This window comes from Bombus huntii, chromosome 7, assembly GCF_024542735.1.
Source record: "Bombus huntii isolate Logan2020A chromosome 7, iyBomHunt1.1, whole genome shotgun sequence".
Classification (NCBI taxonomy): Eukaryota; Metazoa; Arthropoda; class Insecta; order Hymenoptera; family Apidae; genus Bombus; species Bombus huntii.
The window spans coordinates 16,770,536-16,786,075 of record NC_066244.1 but is presented as its reverse complement, the minus strand read 5'-3'; the positions used below and the strand labels follow the sequence as shown (position 1 = coordinate 16,786,075).

Below are 15,540 nucleotides of genomic sequence, written 5' to 3'. Positions count from 1 at the left end.
TCATTATATAAAGTTATAACGCAAAAAGAACGTGGTTTAGGTGTATGACCAAATTAGAAAGAATGAAATGGAATTTATGGTCTTTGTTAGGTAAAATATAAATACAAGATAAAATTAAATATTCTGACGGAAGAAGAGTATAGTTACTATCTAATCCAACTCAAACTATGTTGTGAAGACCTATAACTGTAATAAATTGTTCGGAATTTTGAATGGCCGTTCGTTTATGGTTCGGGCAAGCCCATTCCCTTCTTTGGGAATTATCTGTCCACCCCGAGCTGTAATGACTCAAAGGTCAGGAAAAAAATCCGGCCGGGTAGGCACGATAGACGGACGAGACCGAACAGCTGGTGGAGAATCAGCAACATAGAAGGTCAGTTCATCAACAGACATGGTACCGTGCGGGTGAAATACTTCACTCTCCACAAGATCTTACCACCGCCGTGTTCATAACATCAAACTTTTCTTTTATACAACAAGCGCAAATAAAGTGCTAAATCACACCAACAATCGATTTATTAAACCTCCTCCACCTTGAGCGTTAAGTCATTCGAAGTGTCAGAAGAGAAGAAGAAGCGTCAAATGTTTAATAGAAGAATTTAGAAGTGTCTGTTGGATATAATGGGTTTATTATCGTTTCAACATTGTTTCAGAGAAAGCTAAGGTGAATGTTAGATAAGGCGGGATTAAAAGCACGATAAGCAGGAGCTGCGGAATATATACGGATTATTTGAAAATTTTAATACGTTATTGGAGAAGTGAGTTTCGTTTATGAGCACGTATATTGAGAATATTATGGCTCACATCGTCCTTTTCCGCTCGAAATGTTGCATAATGAATAATACTATATGGAATTTGTGAGATACAGAAAATGAAACGTTTTGTAAAAATAATGACATAAAATATTACATAACTAATGATCTATCGACATTTATTTACTTTATTTATTTCGAATAACAATAGAAAAAGAAAATTTCTCTAAAATTTGTTAATAAATATATGATACAATTCTTTAAGAAATATAATCTATAGAGAAAAGAAAATAAATTCTAGTTTGTATAAACAAAAAATTAATAAACTCTCTTTAGATCATAGAATCTGTCTAGAAAAATAAAAAATTTTTAAATCGATTATTAAATATCTGAACGCGATCTATGAATTTCGAAATCTGCAAGATCCGAATCGTCGGTAAAACAGACGTTCGTATCGTAGATGGCAGCACGAACCACTCGATTTCACTCGCTGCGCTGCTTGAAATGTGTAATTAGATAGGAGAAAGGAAATTCCTAAACGGAGTTATCGAGCTGTCGCAGACAAATCTAGGTGAATTTTAAATGTCAAAATGAACTGCAAACTACTTTTGTAATTTTGGAACATTGTCGAGCCAGATTGATGAAAACAAATCTTGGCAGATCATCGGATAGATCGTTCTTCGTTCATTTTATTAATAAATCTATAATTAAGCGAACAGTTGTATTTAAAATTTCTCAATGAACGGCGCTTATGTAGCTATTTCGAGAAATCTGATTTTTCAGTGCTACGTTTGTTCACAGATTAAATTAAAAAAGCTGGTACAACTTTTGCTTCGAAATGAACCATACTAATTTAAATAATTAATTAAAATAATAAACTTTGGGGGTTATTTAAACATATTCTTTATTTCTTTGTATCATTATTATATAATAATTCTATATATTATATTGGATGAAGCAACAGAGGCATTATTCCAACTCTATAATTCACGATTCCCATTAGGTGACATACTTCCTTTCAATCTTCATTCAATTCCATTACAAGTTTCTAAAAACCTTCCTGTTCTGAAACTCAATTTCGAAATATCATGACTTCGCGTATTGTATTATATTGAATATGTCAACAGAAGTATAATATAAAATACAAGAAAAAATGTAAAGCTGAAAGTTCGTCCTAAGTCGATAGTGGACGACCGTGTATAATAAATAATAACAAATAAATAATAGTTTCCATATTCCATCCATGGATGTCATATTCCTATTTTACATTCAGTTTCACTGCAAGTTTCCATAAACATCACTGTTTGAAACTTTCATCAAACTCCATTTCCAAATGCCACGGTTTCCACTAAAAATGTCAGCCTTTTATTGAACTCTACCTTCCAAATACAGATTTTCAAAAATCCTTAAACTTTTATTAAACACCACCACCGAATGTTACAATACTCACTAAAAATCCTACGATTTTATAAACCCACAATGAACCGAATCACATTCGTAAACCCTCCGACTGTCGCTATTTCATATTTCTCAAACAATTTCCCTCTGAAAAGTACCCTTCTCCTCCAAACACTGAACCAATCACGCAACCCTCCACTAAATAGGACGGATCGTCCCACGTATTTTTTTAATCTATACCAACTGAACTAAAATCTACATTCTTTTATTGTTTTTTAATCTAAACTAATTAAACTAAAACCTCCGCTATTTCATCAACCCACGTTGAACAGAATAAAAAATTCCTCAAACGATCTCCCTTCGAAAAGGGAAATCCTTCTTTTCTAAACACTGGGCCGATCATGCAACCATCCTGCCGAACAAAATGAACGCTAGATCGTTCCGCGTTTTTTAATCTAAACTAACTGTATTCAAATCTCGGCTCTTTTATCGAGTCACGATAAATCCACTCAAAACTTTCGAAAATCCCTCGATTCGCAATATCCCATATTTTTCAAACAATATCCCGTTCGAAAAGCACCTCCCTTCTTTCCCAAACGTTGAATCGCGCGATTAAGGAAATGGAACCCGGACAGAAATTTTTTCCATCTACCAAATATCATAATAAATATACTACACCTTGGATATTTCAGGCAAATTTGCGTATTACGTGCATTCTGTGCATCTTTGAATCATCAAAGTTCTCACGAACGCATACAAATCCTCGATCTAACAATCGGAAACTTCAAAAGGCCCTTTGACTCTCGATATCCCATATTTTTCCAACAATTTCCCTTCGAAAAGTACCCTTCTTTCCCAAACATCGAGCCAATCATGCAACCCTCCCCTAAATAAAATGATCGCCGAATCGTTCAGCGATTTTTTAATCCTGCAAATAATCGTCCGCGTAATCGCAATCATCGGAGCGGATGGAGAGAGGAGCGCAGCGACGCGAACCTCGAAAAGTCGACGCGGGCATAACACACGCCAGGAGAGGAACTATTGATTAACTGTCTGGCACGTTGCGTCTCGAGTCTGGACAGCATTGTCTTTCATTATGCGATATCGCCGCCGCATCCGGAATGGTTCGTGAGCATATCGTAGCAAAGCAGCTAGCCGAAGCGTCCATCGCAGCGTAGGGACGCTCTTCCTCGCGCTTACGTGCACATGTTTCGCGAATGTGGAACAAACCGGTCGGAAAAAGAGAAATTCGCGTCGTTCGTCTGCGTCAATTCCTTGCTTTTCTCCCTTGTCCTCTATAATAGACCGTTATTTCCCCTGGTTTTCAGCCGACAACCAACGAGAATTGAAAAAAAAAAAAAAGAAACACCGCGAGACCTGGAAACACATGCTACGTGTCATGGAAACGACAGAATGAATTAGTTTATCGATTTTGGTTCCGGAGAATGAAAATAGATACTGTTTGGAATCGTCGTTCACGGTATCACAGCTTTGCTTCTAAAATAATATAATTTGGATAATGTTTTCTCTTCCTCTTTTAGAATTTTTGTACTCGAGGTTTCACTGTTTCTTTTTTTTCTCTCTTTTTTTGTCGAATTATTAGTACGGGGAATTTTCTTAGGGGTTTTTATGGTTACAAAGATGATAATAGCTTCGTTGAACGATTGAAATGAAACTTGATTCTGAATCTTGCAAACGCATTTCGAATGTGTCGCAATACAAAATAATTTATGCCAGGAAAAAGTCAAGAATTAAAAATGGAAAATTATAAAGATATTTGTCTGCTGGTTTCTTCAGTCTATTCTTGTCAAATTATATGTCTCAGCATGAATAATTTTTTTTTCGAGCTTCCGAATAATTCTCAAAAATATTTGACATTCTTTTCTCCTTTTCTTCTTCTTCTTCTCTCTTATTTTTTTTCTTTTTTAGAAACTTCTATCCAGTTATGTCACTTTTGAAATACATGCGCGATATAAGTATTATTCTTCTTGTTGATAAATGAATCGCTTAGAAGTAGTACGAAACCACTTATTAAATTGAATAGCAAAGGAAAAGGCAAAGATGTGACAAACATTATGTTTTCGGAATTTCTGTAGAGTTTACTATTATCTGTGCCATTTCCCGAGATAATAACACGAATAGCATGTATGAAACGCGTAGGTGGAGTTTAAAATTGGACTCTAGACTCCTTTTTAAGGCGAAAAACGTAAATGTTAATTATAAAGATTACAAATGTACTTTGCCTCCGATTAATTATTATAATGGAGCGTAATGTTCCCTTAGTAGATTAATTCGTGCAAATGATACTTCAACAACAACTATTTTAAAACGAACTTTTACGACTTCTTTTTCAAAACTTTTTTGAAGTTGACTTTGCAAAAACACGAGATTTGAAAATTACGAACTCCAACTGCTTTCAACGTGAATTAAATGAAGCGCAGATCGCTGTCCGAATTAATGATCTATCTTCTTGAAATATGAGTTTTGATGTTTCAATTTATACCATTCACGCACATTCTGTTTCGATATTATATCAGATCTGTCTTATTTAATCAATGATACTAATATCTAATTTCTGTAAAAAAAATTATACTCCATTTTTTTTATTAATTGAAACCTTCCATAATATAAATTCACACAAGCATATTGAACTTCATAAAAAAGTCAGCGATATTTCAAATCTTGCAAAAAGTATATGCATACATCTTATAGCTAAGAAAGCGATCCTACAGGATAATAACGATACGATTATAAACAAACAAAATGTCTCCATATTTCAAACCTTTAAATTTATACTTATGAGGTTAAATTTTAAATATCATTTTTATAGATGTTTCCTTTATTTAATTAACAATACCGATATATAATTGCTAAAAAAAATTACTCCAAATCCCTTATACATCTTTATAAAAACCCCCATAAAACAAAAATCATAGCGCGTAACTCATTCAACACGAACCGAATCATCGAGATTTAAAAAAGCTTCCGAAAAATAAAATCCATAAAATGTTATAAAATAGTAAAAATACGATTATAAAAAATAAATACGGAAACGAAAGTCCTTCGATCGTTTAGCAAAAGATATGAAACGTAACAAACAATAACGTCAGAGAAAGGGATTAAACTACCCTCTGATTGCACGTAGTGGCTCCGTTATTCTTTTTAAATTTAATAGTTGAACGTGCAAGAAGTTGCAACGGAAGTTACGGTTCGAACCGTGGTAAACGTAAAATCCTGGCAAACTTCCACGATGAAACGAAGTTTTCGTGACGCGACGAAAGTTTGCGTGGCGCAAATTTTTCGCCAGTATAGCGCGCAAATTACGACACGATCGTAAAGAAAACTGCGGATGTTTCACGAAATAAAACTGTGTTTCTACTTACGACGATCATCTCTGAGGGCTCGAGAACGAAGCATTCGTTGGGTCTCCTGGCGCTGCCACCCGTCCGCTTGCCAAAGCTGCAACAGAAAACAATAGTAACGCGGTTAAAATCTCTCCTTGATGACAGAGAATCATTCTCGAGTGCTACTTGCCATTGAAGCTTAGGTTTTATGAAATTTTATCGTGGTAGTTTAAATATTTCTCCTCGTGATATCGACTGGTGTTGAAAATTAAATAATCTTATTTTTCCCGAAGATTATGCAATTTTAGATATGGTGGCGTAATTTCTTCAGCGCTTTTGTTTTACAGTTGTCGTATGCTGATATTCGTATCGATAAGATAAATATCAAATATTTTCAAATGTACGTGGGTTGTAAAATACGAAATGACTGACTTTCAATGATTCATGTTTCATCGAACTCCAAAAAAAAATTCATTTTTACGAGTATGCAACAAGAAATGAAAATCATACACGAGAAAGGAAAACGTAGCGACGCATCTACGAAAATGAAAAGATTTATCGGAGAAGACGATTTAGGAAATTAATACAAGAAAATTGGACATTTCACATGTTACTGCGGTAATGTATAATTTAAATAACAATTTGTCAAATAATTTCATTGAAACAACGCTCAAATACAAAAAACACCCTCTCTTTGTAACAACAAGACCACCTAAAACACTCGAAATACTCAAATATTTCCCCCATTCCAAAGCATTCCCTACGATGTTAGTACCTAACGTTCTCTGCGTGCATTCACAAATAAGCGACAATTTTGCTCGCTTAGTGATCCAGGGATATCGACGTCACAACGCGGAACAATTTCGATTTTATCGGACCTTCGTTAAAGGCCAATGACCATCGAACGCGCGCTATAAATTTCTTTCGCGCAACAATAACACCAGGGTGTGCCGAATACGGGGCGGGGGTGTGGTGTTCCATCGACACGGAAGTCATCGTCGGAAATGCAATTTATCATCGAAACTCTCGTATACGATACAATATCCTCTAGCAAGGGGTGCAGACTCGCGTAAATACGTCTATTGTTACGGTGTTCTGGCTTTTAAATGTTTACGATCTGCCATAGAACGAGCCATCGACAGATGTTTCTTTCCCTTCCCTGTGCTACTCCTCGAATTAGCCGCGAATTTACAGTTACAGTGGCTATAAAAAGTATTGGGGCATATTCCTCTTTTCCAACGAAAGTGTTCTATTAATATCAGGTTCGCTTCATTTCCGAAGTATACTCAGAAAAACATATTTGAGTCAGACTAAGTAATTTGCCTTATAATTCGTCAAATTTCCATACGTGAGATTTTTAGACGATCCAAGTGATATACAGTGAAATGTGTCGGCCATATTTTCGTTTCTTCAACTCGGCCTAATATCTTCAATTGTAATTATTTTATTAAATCATTCTCGATTATACTTATCGTGCGTATATCAATTCGTTTTTCTTATTGAATCATTCCCTCGTTTTTCATACCTTCCGTTACTGAAGTACACGATATTTTCTTATCCTTCCGTTATTACGTTAAACATTAATGGTGTCTTATAATGTACGACAAATTTGATTATTCCATGCAAGTTGAAGCACGAGTGACTCGAACAACCCTACCTCGCTCTATCAAATTTTTGTAATAGTACGAAAGTATAACACTATTAAACTGTCCGAAATTTAATATATTTGGGCCTAATAAATTGGTATGTAAATGCTAATAATAAATTCAATGATGTAGAAATATTTTTGATAGCCACTGTACCTTTGCTGCAGACAATTCTAGAAAAATCTCCCGTGGCTACGCGAGAATCGAGGGTCGAACAATACAGATACTCGTGAACTCGGCTTCTGGCATAATTTTCCCTTTGTACTTGGAACGTGTATTATTCTATACAGAGAGATATATATTTCTGTATGTACATATACGTGCGTATATGTGTACGCGTGTATAAGTATATGTATGATATAGAGATTGCTCGAAATACAAGGTGTTCTCGATATATTGGCAGCAATTTTCCGATGCTATTTCGGTAATCCCATTCACACGTGGGGATATTGTATAAATACAGATTTGTAGACCTTTATCGAGCTACCTTTTCAAATGAGAGCTGCCTGACTTAATTTAGTTTAACGTAGCTTGGTTTAGCGCGAATCGTTTTGGTAGAGAAGTAAGATATAAATATAGTAAAGTATCTGGCATGAGAATTAACAGATCAACGTGGATGGATAAAGGAATTTCCGGTAGAGGCATAATATTAACTTCTCTTGTAACGATCATTTTAATTTGTAGATGAAACGTTTTACTAATAAGAAGTCGTTGTTATTTCTATTTTGCAACTAACACAGGCACTTCTATGTGTTAACATAACAAACGTATTGGAAAGCGTTTTTAGAAACTAAAATATTTAATTTCTATCAAAAAATATAATCTTCTTTTTATAAATTACTCCGCGATACCTAGAAGAAGGATAGCTAACACAAAATAAACCCTAATCCACGACAACGTATTTCTCTACTCTGTTACTACTTGCTAATAGCCATTAACCAACAAAATTTCATCGAAATCGATATATATTTCCCTCGCGAGGGTTAAAACCTAAATTCAGGATTGAAATTATCATCCAAGAGAATTAGTCGGCAGCCCAAGTCTCGCTGTATCGTCTCTATCTATGCTAGTCCATTTACCTTAATAAATTATGATTTCTGCGAGGTACACAGCTACCGTAGGATCTAGCCTCCAATTAAGGTAATTAATGTACGACGAACATGCAACGACTCGTTGGAAAAGCTCGTGCTTAGGAAGAAATCTCTTCGCGTTGCTTCACGTTTAATCCCGATGAAAATAGGACAGAACGACCGCGTGCCTTTTTCTAACAGTAGTAAGATATTGGAATCGAAGAATTCTTCTTTGAGAGCCTCGAAGAAGAAAAAGCATCGGCATCTTCATCTTTAACGACATTGTTCTGAAACTTGTCTCGTGTAATATATCCTTTGAGTTTGAGTAATTCTTCTGTTACCTAAAAAGGTGATTCCTTTCCCTAGAAATGGTTCCTAAATATAGGCATACTGTTTTCGTGGTAGTAATTTTAGTAAATATTTCGACGTATTAATAAAGGATTCTAAAGGAAACCGGTTTGAAATAGCGAATCGTTTGGACCATTTTATTAGTTTTATGTTAGAAATTCTGCTAGTCGCCTACTCAATCTGTTGTACTTTTCAATTGCTTCTAGACAGAAGACATAGAGCGTACTCAAAAATGGAATTAGAAATATGAAAAATGGCCGATGAAACAAATAGGAGAGAAATTGTTAAAATATTGTAATCTAAAGTTACTTCGATTCTAATTAGATAACACTTACCGCGAATCAGATAAATACAAATAGGTACGATATATGAGAGTTAATCTTCTAGATAAATCGTATTTAGAATCTTATTTAACTATTACGTAAGTGATCCTTCTGATATAATCTAGCTGTATGAAACCTCTACCTTAATTACATACATCGATAACCACCGTGGGTCCCGATTAATTAGAATCCTGATTAATTTTCAACAGTATAAATTCGATATTCTGTCAATATTGCTGTTAAGAATATAGATATTTACACTAAATACCATAATGCAATAGAACACACGCAAATAATACATTAATATTTATCAGAACAGATGCAAAGGAGATACCAAAGCTGGAAGGTATTATAGTACAATACAGTTATTTCGTTATAATGTTGTAGTAATATTTGGTATTGCTATTATCTAGGTTAGGAGATACAAATTTGTTGTTTCGTAGAAACATAGAAATTCAAAGGCATCAAATACAGGACGACATTTGTTTGCATAATAATGCAACACACGAATTATTATATATTCGTGTACAGTTAGTTTCGGCAATATTATAATCTCAAACTTGATACGAACTTGTAAGATCGAAAAACATATCGCGGTATCTTGAAGCCAACGTAAAACTTGTAACAAGCCACTGGATATTTCTTTGTTTTCGTATTAAGGAATTTTAATATATCTCTGTTCAAGAATTTCGTAGAATAAACGCCAGATTGCAAGAACTAATTGATAATGCCAAAAGTCAAAACTACCAAACTAAACTTCGCCACGAAACCAATCTATCTTTATTGGAGTCAAACTAAAACTCGCGCAACGAGCGTGTATCGATGTTACGAACCAAGAGATTAAAACAACTAACAGAAACGCCCCTTATCCAGAAAGTTATTGTAGTTGACACAGATTACTCTCTAACTTCGTTCAACTAACGCTTCCTAAACAGAAATCCATTACCGATGACGTTAGACTCTACTTTTACCGAATTTGAGCTTCTGGTTCCAACGTAGCTGAATGTTACAAACCAAGGAATTAAACCAGCAGTACAAGAACATCCCTTAACCGAATTAAACACAAATTACACTTGAACCTCATCGAACTGACGCCTCCTAAATACACTCTCCCATTGCCAATATGTTTTACTCAATTTAACAATCCGTTTTCTACTCGCACCCCATTGCTTGCTCGATACTGCATCCGCCTCTCGTTCCTTCAACAACTTAACCGATCCCTCTCTTTCAACGCCTCGACAGGGCTCAGAGCGCATGTAAACTCATGCGAGAAATCGACGTCGACGTGCAAGTACACACCTCTACGCTGAACATAAATCTGGCGGTGCGGTAATACGAATGAAGGGAATATCGACAGACGTGTATCAAACGCGATTCAACCAGGATCGACTGGAGAATTTGACGGCTGAAGGAAGGTTCTCCAAGGTTCTTGACCTCCCTCGTTTCATCCATCTACCTTTAACGCATCATGCGTAACGTACAAAATGCTCTATAACGTGTGAGTAATATCTGAGAAATTGATTTCGATACTCCAAAAGAACGAGAAACATACCTAGAAACGTATATTCTTTTTGATCTTATTTGCGAGATTTAATGATTTCGCGTTGTCCTAATAGCGTGGTCCTATCGCTTGTCTTGCATCATCTGGTTTAAATCCATTAAATTTTTATTTCCAAGGATACTTGAAATTCGCGTATATGGACGTTCAATACAAGATAGCAATTTTAAAGAATCTCAGGGAATAGTGGTAGACTATGTGATAACCACATCAACGATAAAACGTTCCCGTGCATGCGTCGAAATACAGAATAGTCATCTTGAGCAATTTCTTTGAAGATAATCAAGTACAAAATAACAGAAAACACGAAGTAACGATGAAACTAATAGTAGAACATAGTAGAATAGTAGTGAGTCGATCGATAAGTAATTCAGGATTGGTTCGATATAGATCTGCGAACTGAAAGAAACTAGATAAAAATATTAATACTGTGATCTTCAATCAAGTCGACCTCAAACTGCTCATCCGACGATTCTCTGCGAGTAAAACTCTCTTAATGAACATGTAAATATTTTATTCTTATATATTCATGTACAACACCAGCTACGCTTTGTCAATCTATGGAACACCCTGTATATTTAGGTGTGACCACGCACCAAGTATAAGATCGGATAACACGTGCGTCACGTGTGCGTGCAGCGCGGAAAATTGAATTCGACGTGGATCACGCGGACCGGCTTCTCCATCTCGCAACCCCGTCGCGAGTTAACCCTATAACGCCACCCCGTTGCTGATACGCATCCTAGCGATTATGGTCGTTTCGTTTATGGACGGGCCTTGTCCGTTCCTTCGACGTTACGTCTTCGTTGGGTTTCTTCGGCTTGTTTCATGTTCCTCTTTTATGTTTTCAGCGTTTTTTTCGCGTTCGCATTCGCTTTGTCTTAGGGTTTGTAAAAAACGAGGGTTTTGTTGGGTGGGAAATGATTCACGATACTCTTGGGTCTCATGAACGAGATTATAGTTTTGTGAGATTAATTCTGCTTCGTTCTGGTGGAATAGACTTTCAGTTTTATTTCTTGTGTTGGGAGAGAAAGGTTTTATGATATTTCTCGTGGAGTATGTTAAATAGGAAGATATTGTTGGAGCGCGTTCAGGCTCGTTAAGGACAAATTTATTAAAATTGAAAACGGATAGTTTATTCTTTTATTTTCGAGTTACACTGAAAGTTAAATGAAACAGATAGCGTGGTTTTTAAAAAAATATTTTGCCCGATAAAAATAGGACGTACGTTTGTAGATCCGCTTAAATCGTTTTAATAAGGTAGAGAGAATCATCGTGAATTTGCTCTCTAATAAAACGATGAAATAAAATCTACGTTACTTTTCAACGGGAAGTTACGCCGGATTTTATTATCAGTACGATCTTACAACGAAATTAAATTCAATGATATTTTACGATCGTCGAATGAAATCCTGTAAAATCTCTCAATGAAAATTGTATGCGTGTGATGTGAGATCTACCACTCATACTGGTACAATAATGTAGCTATTAAATCTTAGCCATTAAATCTTAATGAGTTTTCTCTCGTAAGATAGAGAACTGATTGAAATTTTCACGATTAAATTGTTTATAACACGCACATAGTTAAGTTAAAATATTAACTTAACAATAACAGATAATAGACATATGTAATAGTTGGCAGTTAGGTAGGTAATAAACAGTGGATATCCAAGGGTAAAATGAGAGTGTGTGTGCTAGTGGATGAATGTGTGTGTAGATGACTAAGTAAGAATGCAAGACAATAAAGGAAATAATTGTAAACCGAATTCCTTGTATAGACAGAGGGCTGTAAATAAACTATACTTACTACTGCTACTAGTATTTTAATAATTTTTGCTGTCATAAGAAAGAAGATTAAAATATTTAAGAAGAAGAATTAAAATATTTTATTACGAGCTTTTTTCCATTATTCTGTCTCTATTTCCCCTAATAATGTTCGAAGAATGTCCGCAATTTCGCTCAGAAAGTGTCTCTGCATTCGTGAAACACTACTGAGCCATTTGAACCTCCGACACTCGCATGCCAGAACGGATTTCCTTGGTCACTTGGTGACATTACATACTCCACTTAACCCGACTGGCTCTCGAACTTAGTCGACTTAATGAAATATTTCAGTCGACTCTGTTACCTCTATCAATTCCCTGTGCGACTCATTATACGCTATTAAGTAAGTATAATTGCTACCAGTAGGCAACGAAATAACCGAAATGACAAAAGCTTCTTTCTGGCTTTTATGTGTCAAAAGGTCTTCCCACGACCTTGTGAGATAGTTGGTCCCGTTGGATCTCATACACTCGAATAATATCGACATTTAGGGAAGTTACCTTCGAACAGATTTTAGAACTCCTTAGTAGAATATGATAGAATTTTTTAATTCTATAAAAGAACTCTTTATAGAATTCTTACAATATATAATATAAAACTATAAAACAGACGACACAAAAATTCATTGTTTCTAAAAAGTTTGAATTTGTATAGCAATAACGCTTTATGCACTTGACTAATACTTGCATTTAAGAACAATTAGTTTCTAATGAATTTTAAGAATTTCTAATCATTTCTGTAGCAATTTAGAGATTTAGTAGAAGACTCCTTACAAGATTATATTTGTAATTGGTTTTTATGCATCCGAGTAAAGGATATTTAGATCTAAGAAATTCTCTAATGCATTTTAAGAATCATTAATTATACTTTAATTATATATATAATATAGAAATTTCAAATATAATTTTATAGAAATAAAAGAAACGAGAGATCACGATTTTAAATTTAGATTTGATTTTCTTTTTCTTGGTTTCCCTGATTAATTAAACATAAAGTCTTCTATGAATTGTGCATACGCGAATAACGATTCTATTTAATCAAACACCTTGAAATCTCTCATAAACGCTTTCAAACATCTATCGTTTCTCTGCTTTTTTCAAAGCTGTGCAACACTTCTGAGATTTGAAGAATCACTCGTCCCCGCGTCATATCTTTCTCCAACAATAAATTTGATATTTATCAAGCACCTTTTCACCTGTCCCTATCTTTCCCTTTTTGCAGTCCACCTTACAGACCTGTAACTTCATAGCACACATGGTGTTCTCCGTATTCTTGTTCTTGCTCCTCGCTCGTTTATTTCGATTTCCGGCCGACTGTCAAGATTAGCCTCGCAATTGTCGGCTTATTCCATCCCAGGCGATTTCGATAGTCGAAACCCAAGTTATGTCGTTAAATTTCAATCAAGGTATCGCTGGTTGGCAGCGCGTACGACACCATGTAATTTCACGAGTCGTATATTTCGTACCGACGAACGGGAATGAAGAAAAATAAAAATAAAACAGACCGAATGAGGGGAAAAGAGAAACAGCGAGGAGGAAAGGATCGGATAGAGGATATACGCAGGCTGGCTGTCGCGGTTTTATGGAGATTAATTGAAATATATTCAGATTGTAACGTACGTCCGTCCGAACGACCGCGTTACGCTGATTTATACCACGGATAAATTTTTGTTACGATGTTGCTTCAATAAAAGATGCACCGTCAGCGTGGACCAATTCCCCGTTAACGCGCAAGGAAAACGCCGATTTACGCCCAGACGTTCGTTTCTGCCCTGTTACATCGAAATTGCGTTAGCATCAACTTGACAAACCGAACAACGTACCAAATATCGAATGAGATAACGTAATAACGGATGCTGCTGTGATCGATAGAGTCGAGTGGTGTAGAGTTTGAAGGATCAAATAAAAGATTGATTTATGACCAGGTGTAGTGTTGTGCGTGGGATTGGATATTTTGTATGGAAAAAATTAGTTGATAATAGGTAATCCATTCTAGGGCGGAAGGGGTGTACAAGAGTCGGATTTACTGTTCGAATAATGCACGACCAGGTGATTTATGTTGCATCAGTGTTAATTTACGGTTACTGGTTCGGAGAATTAATTACCAACTGTGATTAATTTCTGTTATTCCGTATGGATTGGACGAATTTGCTTATAAACGTAAGGTAATATTACCTTTTGAAAAAATTAGTTTTTATTTCGACGAACATATATATTTATATAGATACTATGTACCTTTGTACATTTTTCTGTTCTTTAATTTAATAGTTAAATAATGGTTAAGCGATAAATGATTTCTTCTAAGAAATTCCAAAACTCACTATACGGAGGATCATGAAAAGTTCTTCGGTACGTAATAAACAGAATTACGTAATTATCACAGAATTACCGAGATATAAAAGGTTAATAAGAAAAAAGAGAGAGTAGATCATAATAGAAAAAAATATAACAGATATACCATATAAGATACCTATTTCTGATTGAAATTTCCAAACTCACCAGACGGAGAATCGCCTTCGAGGAAAAGCCGGAGGTGGCGGTGGCTGTACTCGATGGCTCCTATCGACGGATTCGCTTCTGAGAGCTTGGACAGCCTTTGGCACGGCCCTGAACGGCTCCTGCGGAGCCTTGGTGATCATACCAGAGGGCAGATTGCCATTTCCGACAGTGTCGTTAAAATTACTCGCGCCTCCGCCAACGCTTCCTCCGCCATGGAAGCTGTTCCATCTTCTGACAGGACCTCTATTAGCAACATGGTGTCCGCTTCCGGGGCCGCTGGGACCACGTAGTTGGCTCGTGTGCTTGTGCATCCTCTCACTTTCTCTTTTTCCTTCTCTTTCTCAGCCCTCGGTGATCCTCCACGACTCGGACGCCTCCTCCTTCGCCTCCATCCTTCCCGTTTTCTTCTCTTTTTATTATATTGTCACCCGTTCTCGACGATCTGGACTACATCCTTCAGAACTTCCCTTCGTTGCCAATGTTCCTCTCTTCTTTTTCCTCTTTTTTTGGTCGATCTTTTCTTTCTCTCGGCTTTTTATTTAAATTGGGAAGTCCTGTGACGTGTCTTTTTATCGAAATTGGAAAGTCCACTGATATATGTTACAATCAGAGAATTTTAGCGTTTTATCGAGATGGTTCCGTAGAGCGAGAGCTTTTTCCCAGCGACGATTTGGTAGCTGGAAGTCTGTCTGTCGAAAGGAATTCGAATTTTCCAGTTAGAATGTGTTTGCGTTGGATTCCGTAAATGTTCGTGAACCAGGCTTTCATCGATCAACGTT

At 36.0% G+C, this 15,540-nt stretch overlaps 1 protein-coding gene across 8 annotated transcripts in view; it reads right to left on the bottom strand.

The window, feature by feature from the left end:
- LOC126867835 (rap guanine nucleotide exchange factor 2-like) overlaps nucleotides 1-15,540 on the bottom strand; it is a 249,371-nt gene that overhangs the window by 62,201 nt on the left and 171,630 nt on the right. For 5 of the 8 annotated variants that reach the window (XM_050622810.1, XM_050622814.1, XM_050622808.1 and 2 more), the window contains exons 2-3: nucleotides 14,762-15,450; nucleotides 5,534-5,609 (exon numbers count right to left, since the gene is read on the bottom strand). In XM_050622810.1, coding sequence (XP_050478767.1) covers nucleotides 5,534-5,609; nucleotides 14,762-15,072 — 387 coding nt within the window. In that variant the 5' untranslated portion in view covers nucleotides 15,073-15,450. The remainder of the gene's footprint in view (nucleotides 1-5,533; nucleotides 5,610-14,761; nucleotides 15,451-15,540) is intronic. The other 3 variants (XM_050622811.1, XM_050622812.1, XM_050622817.1) reach the window with 1 other exon arrangement.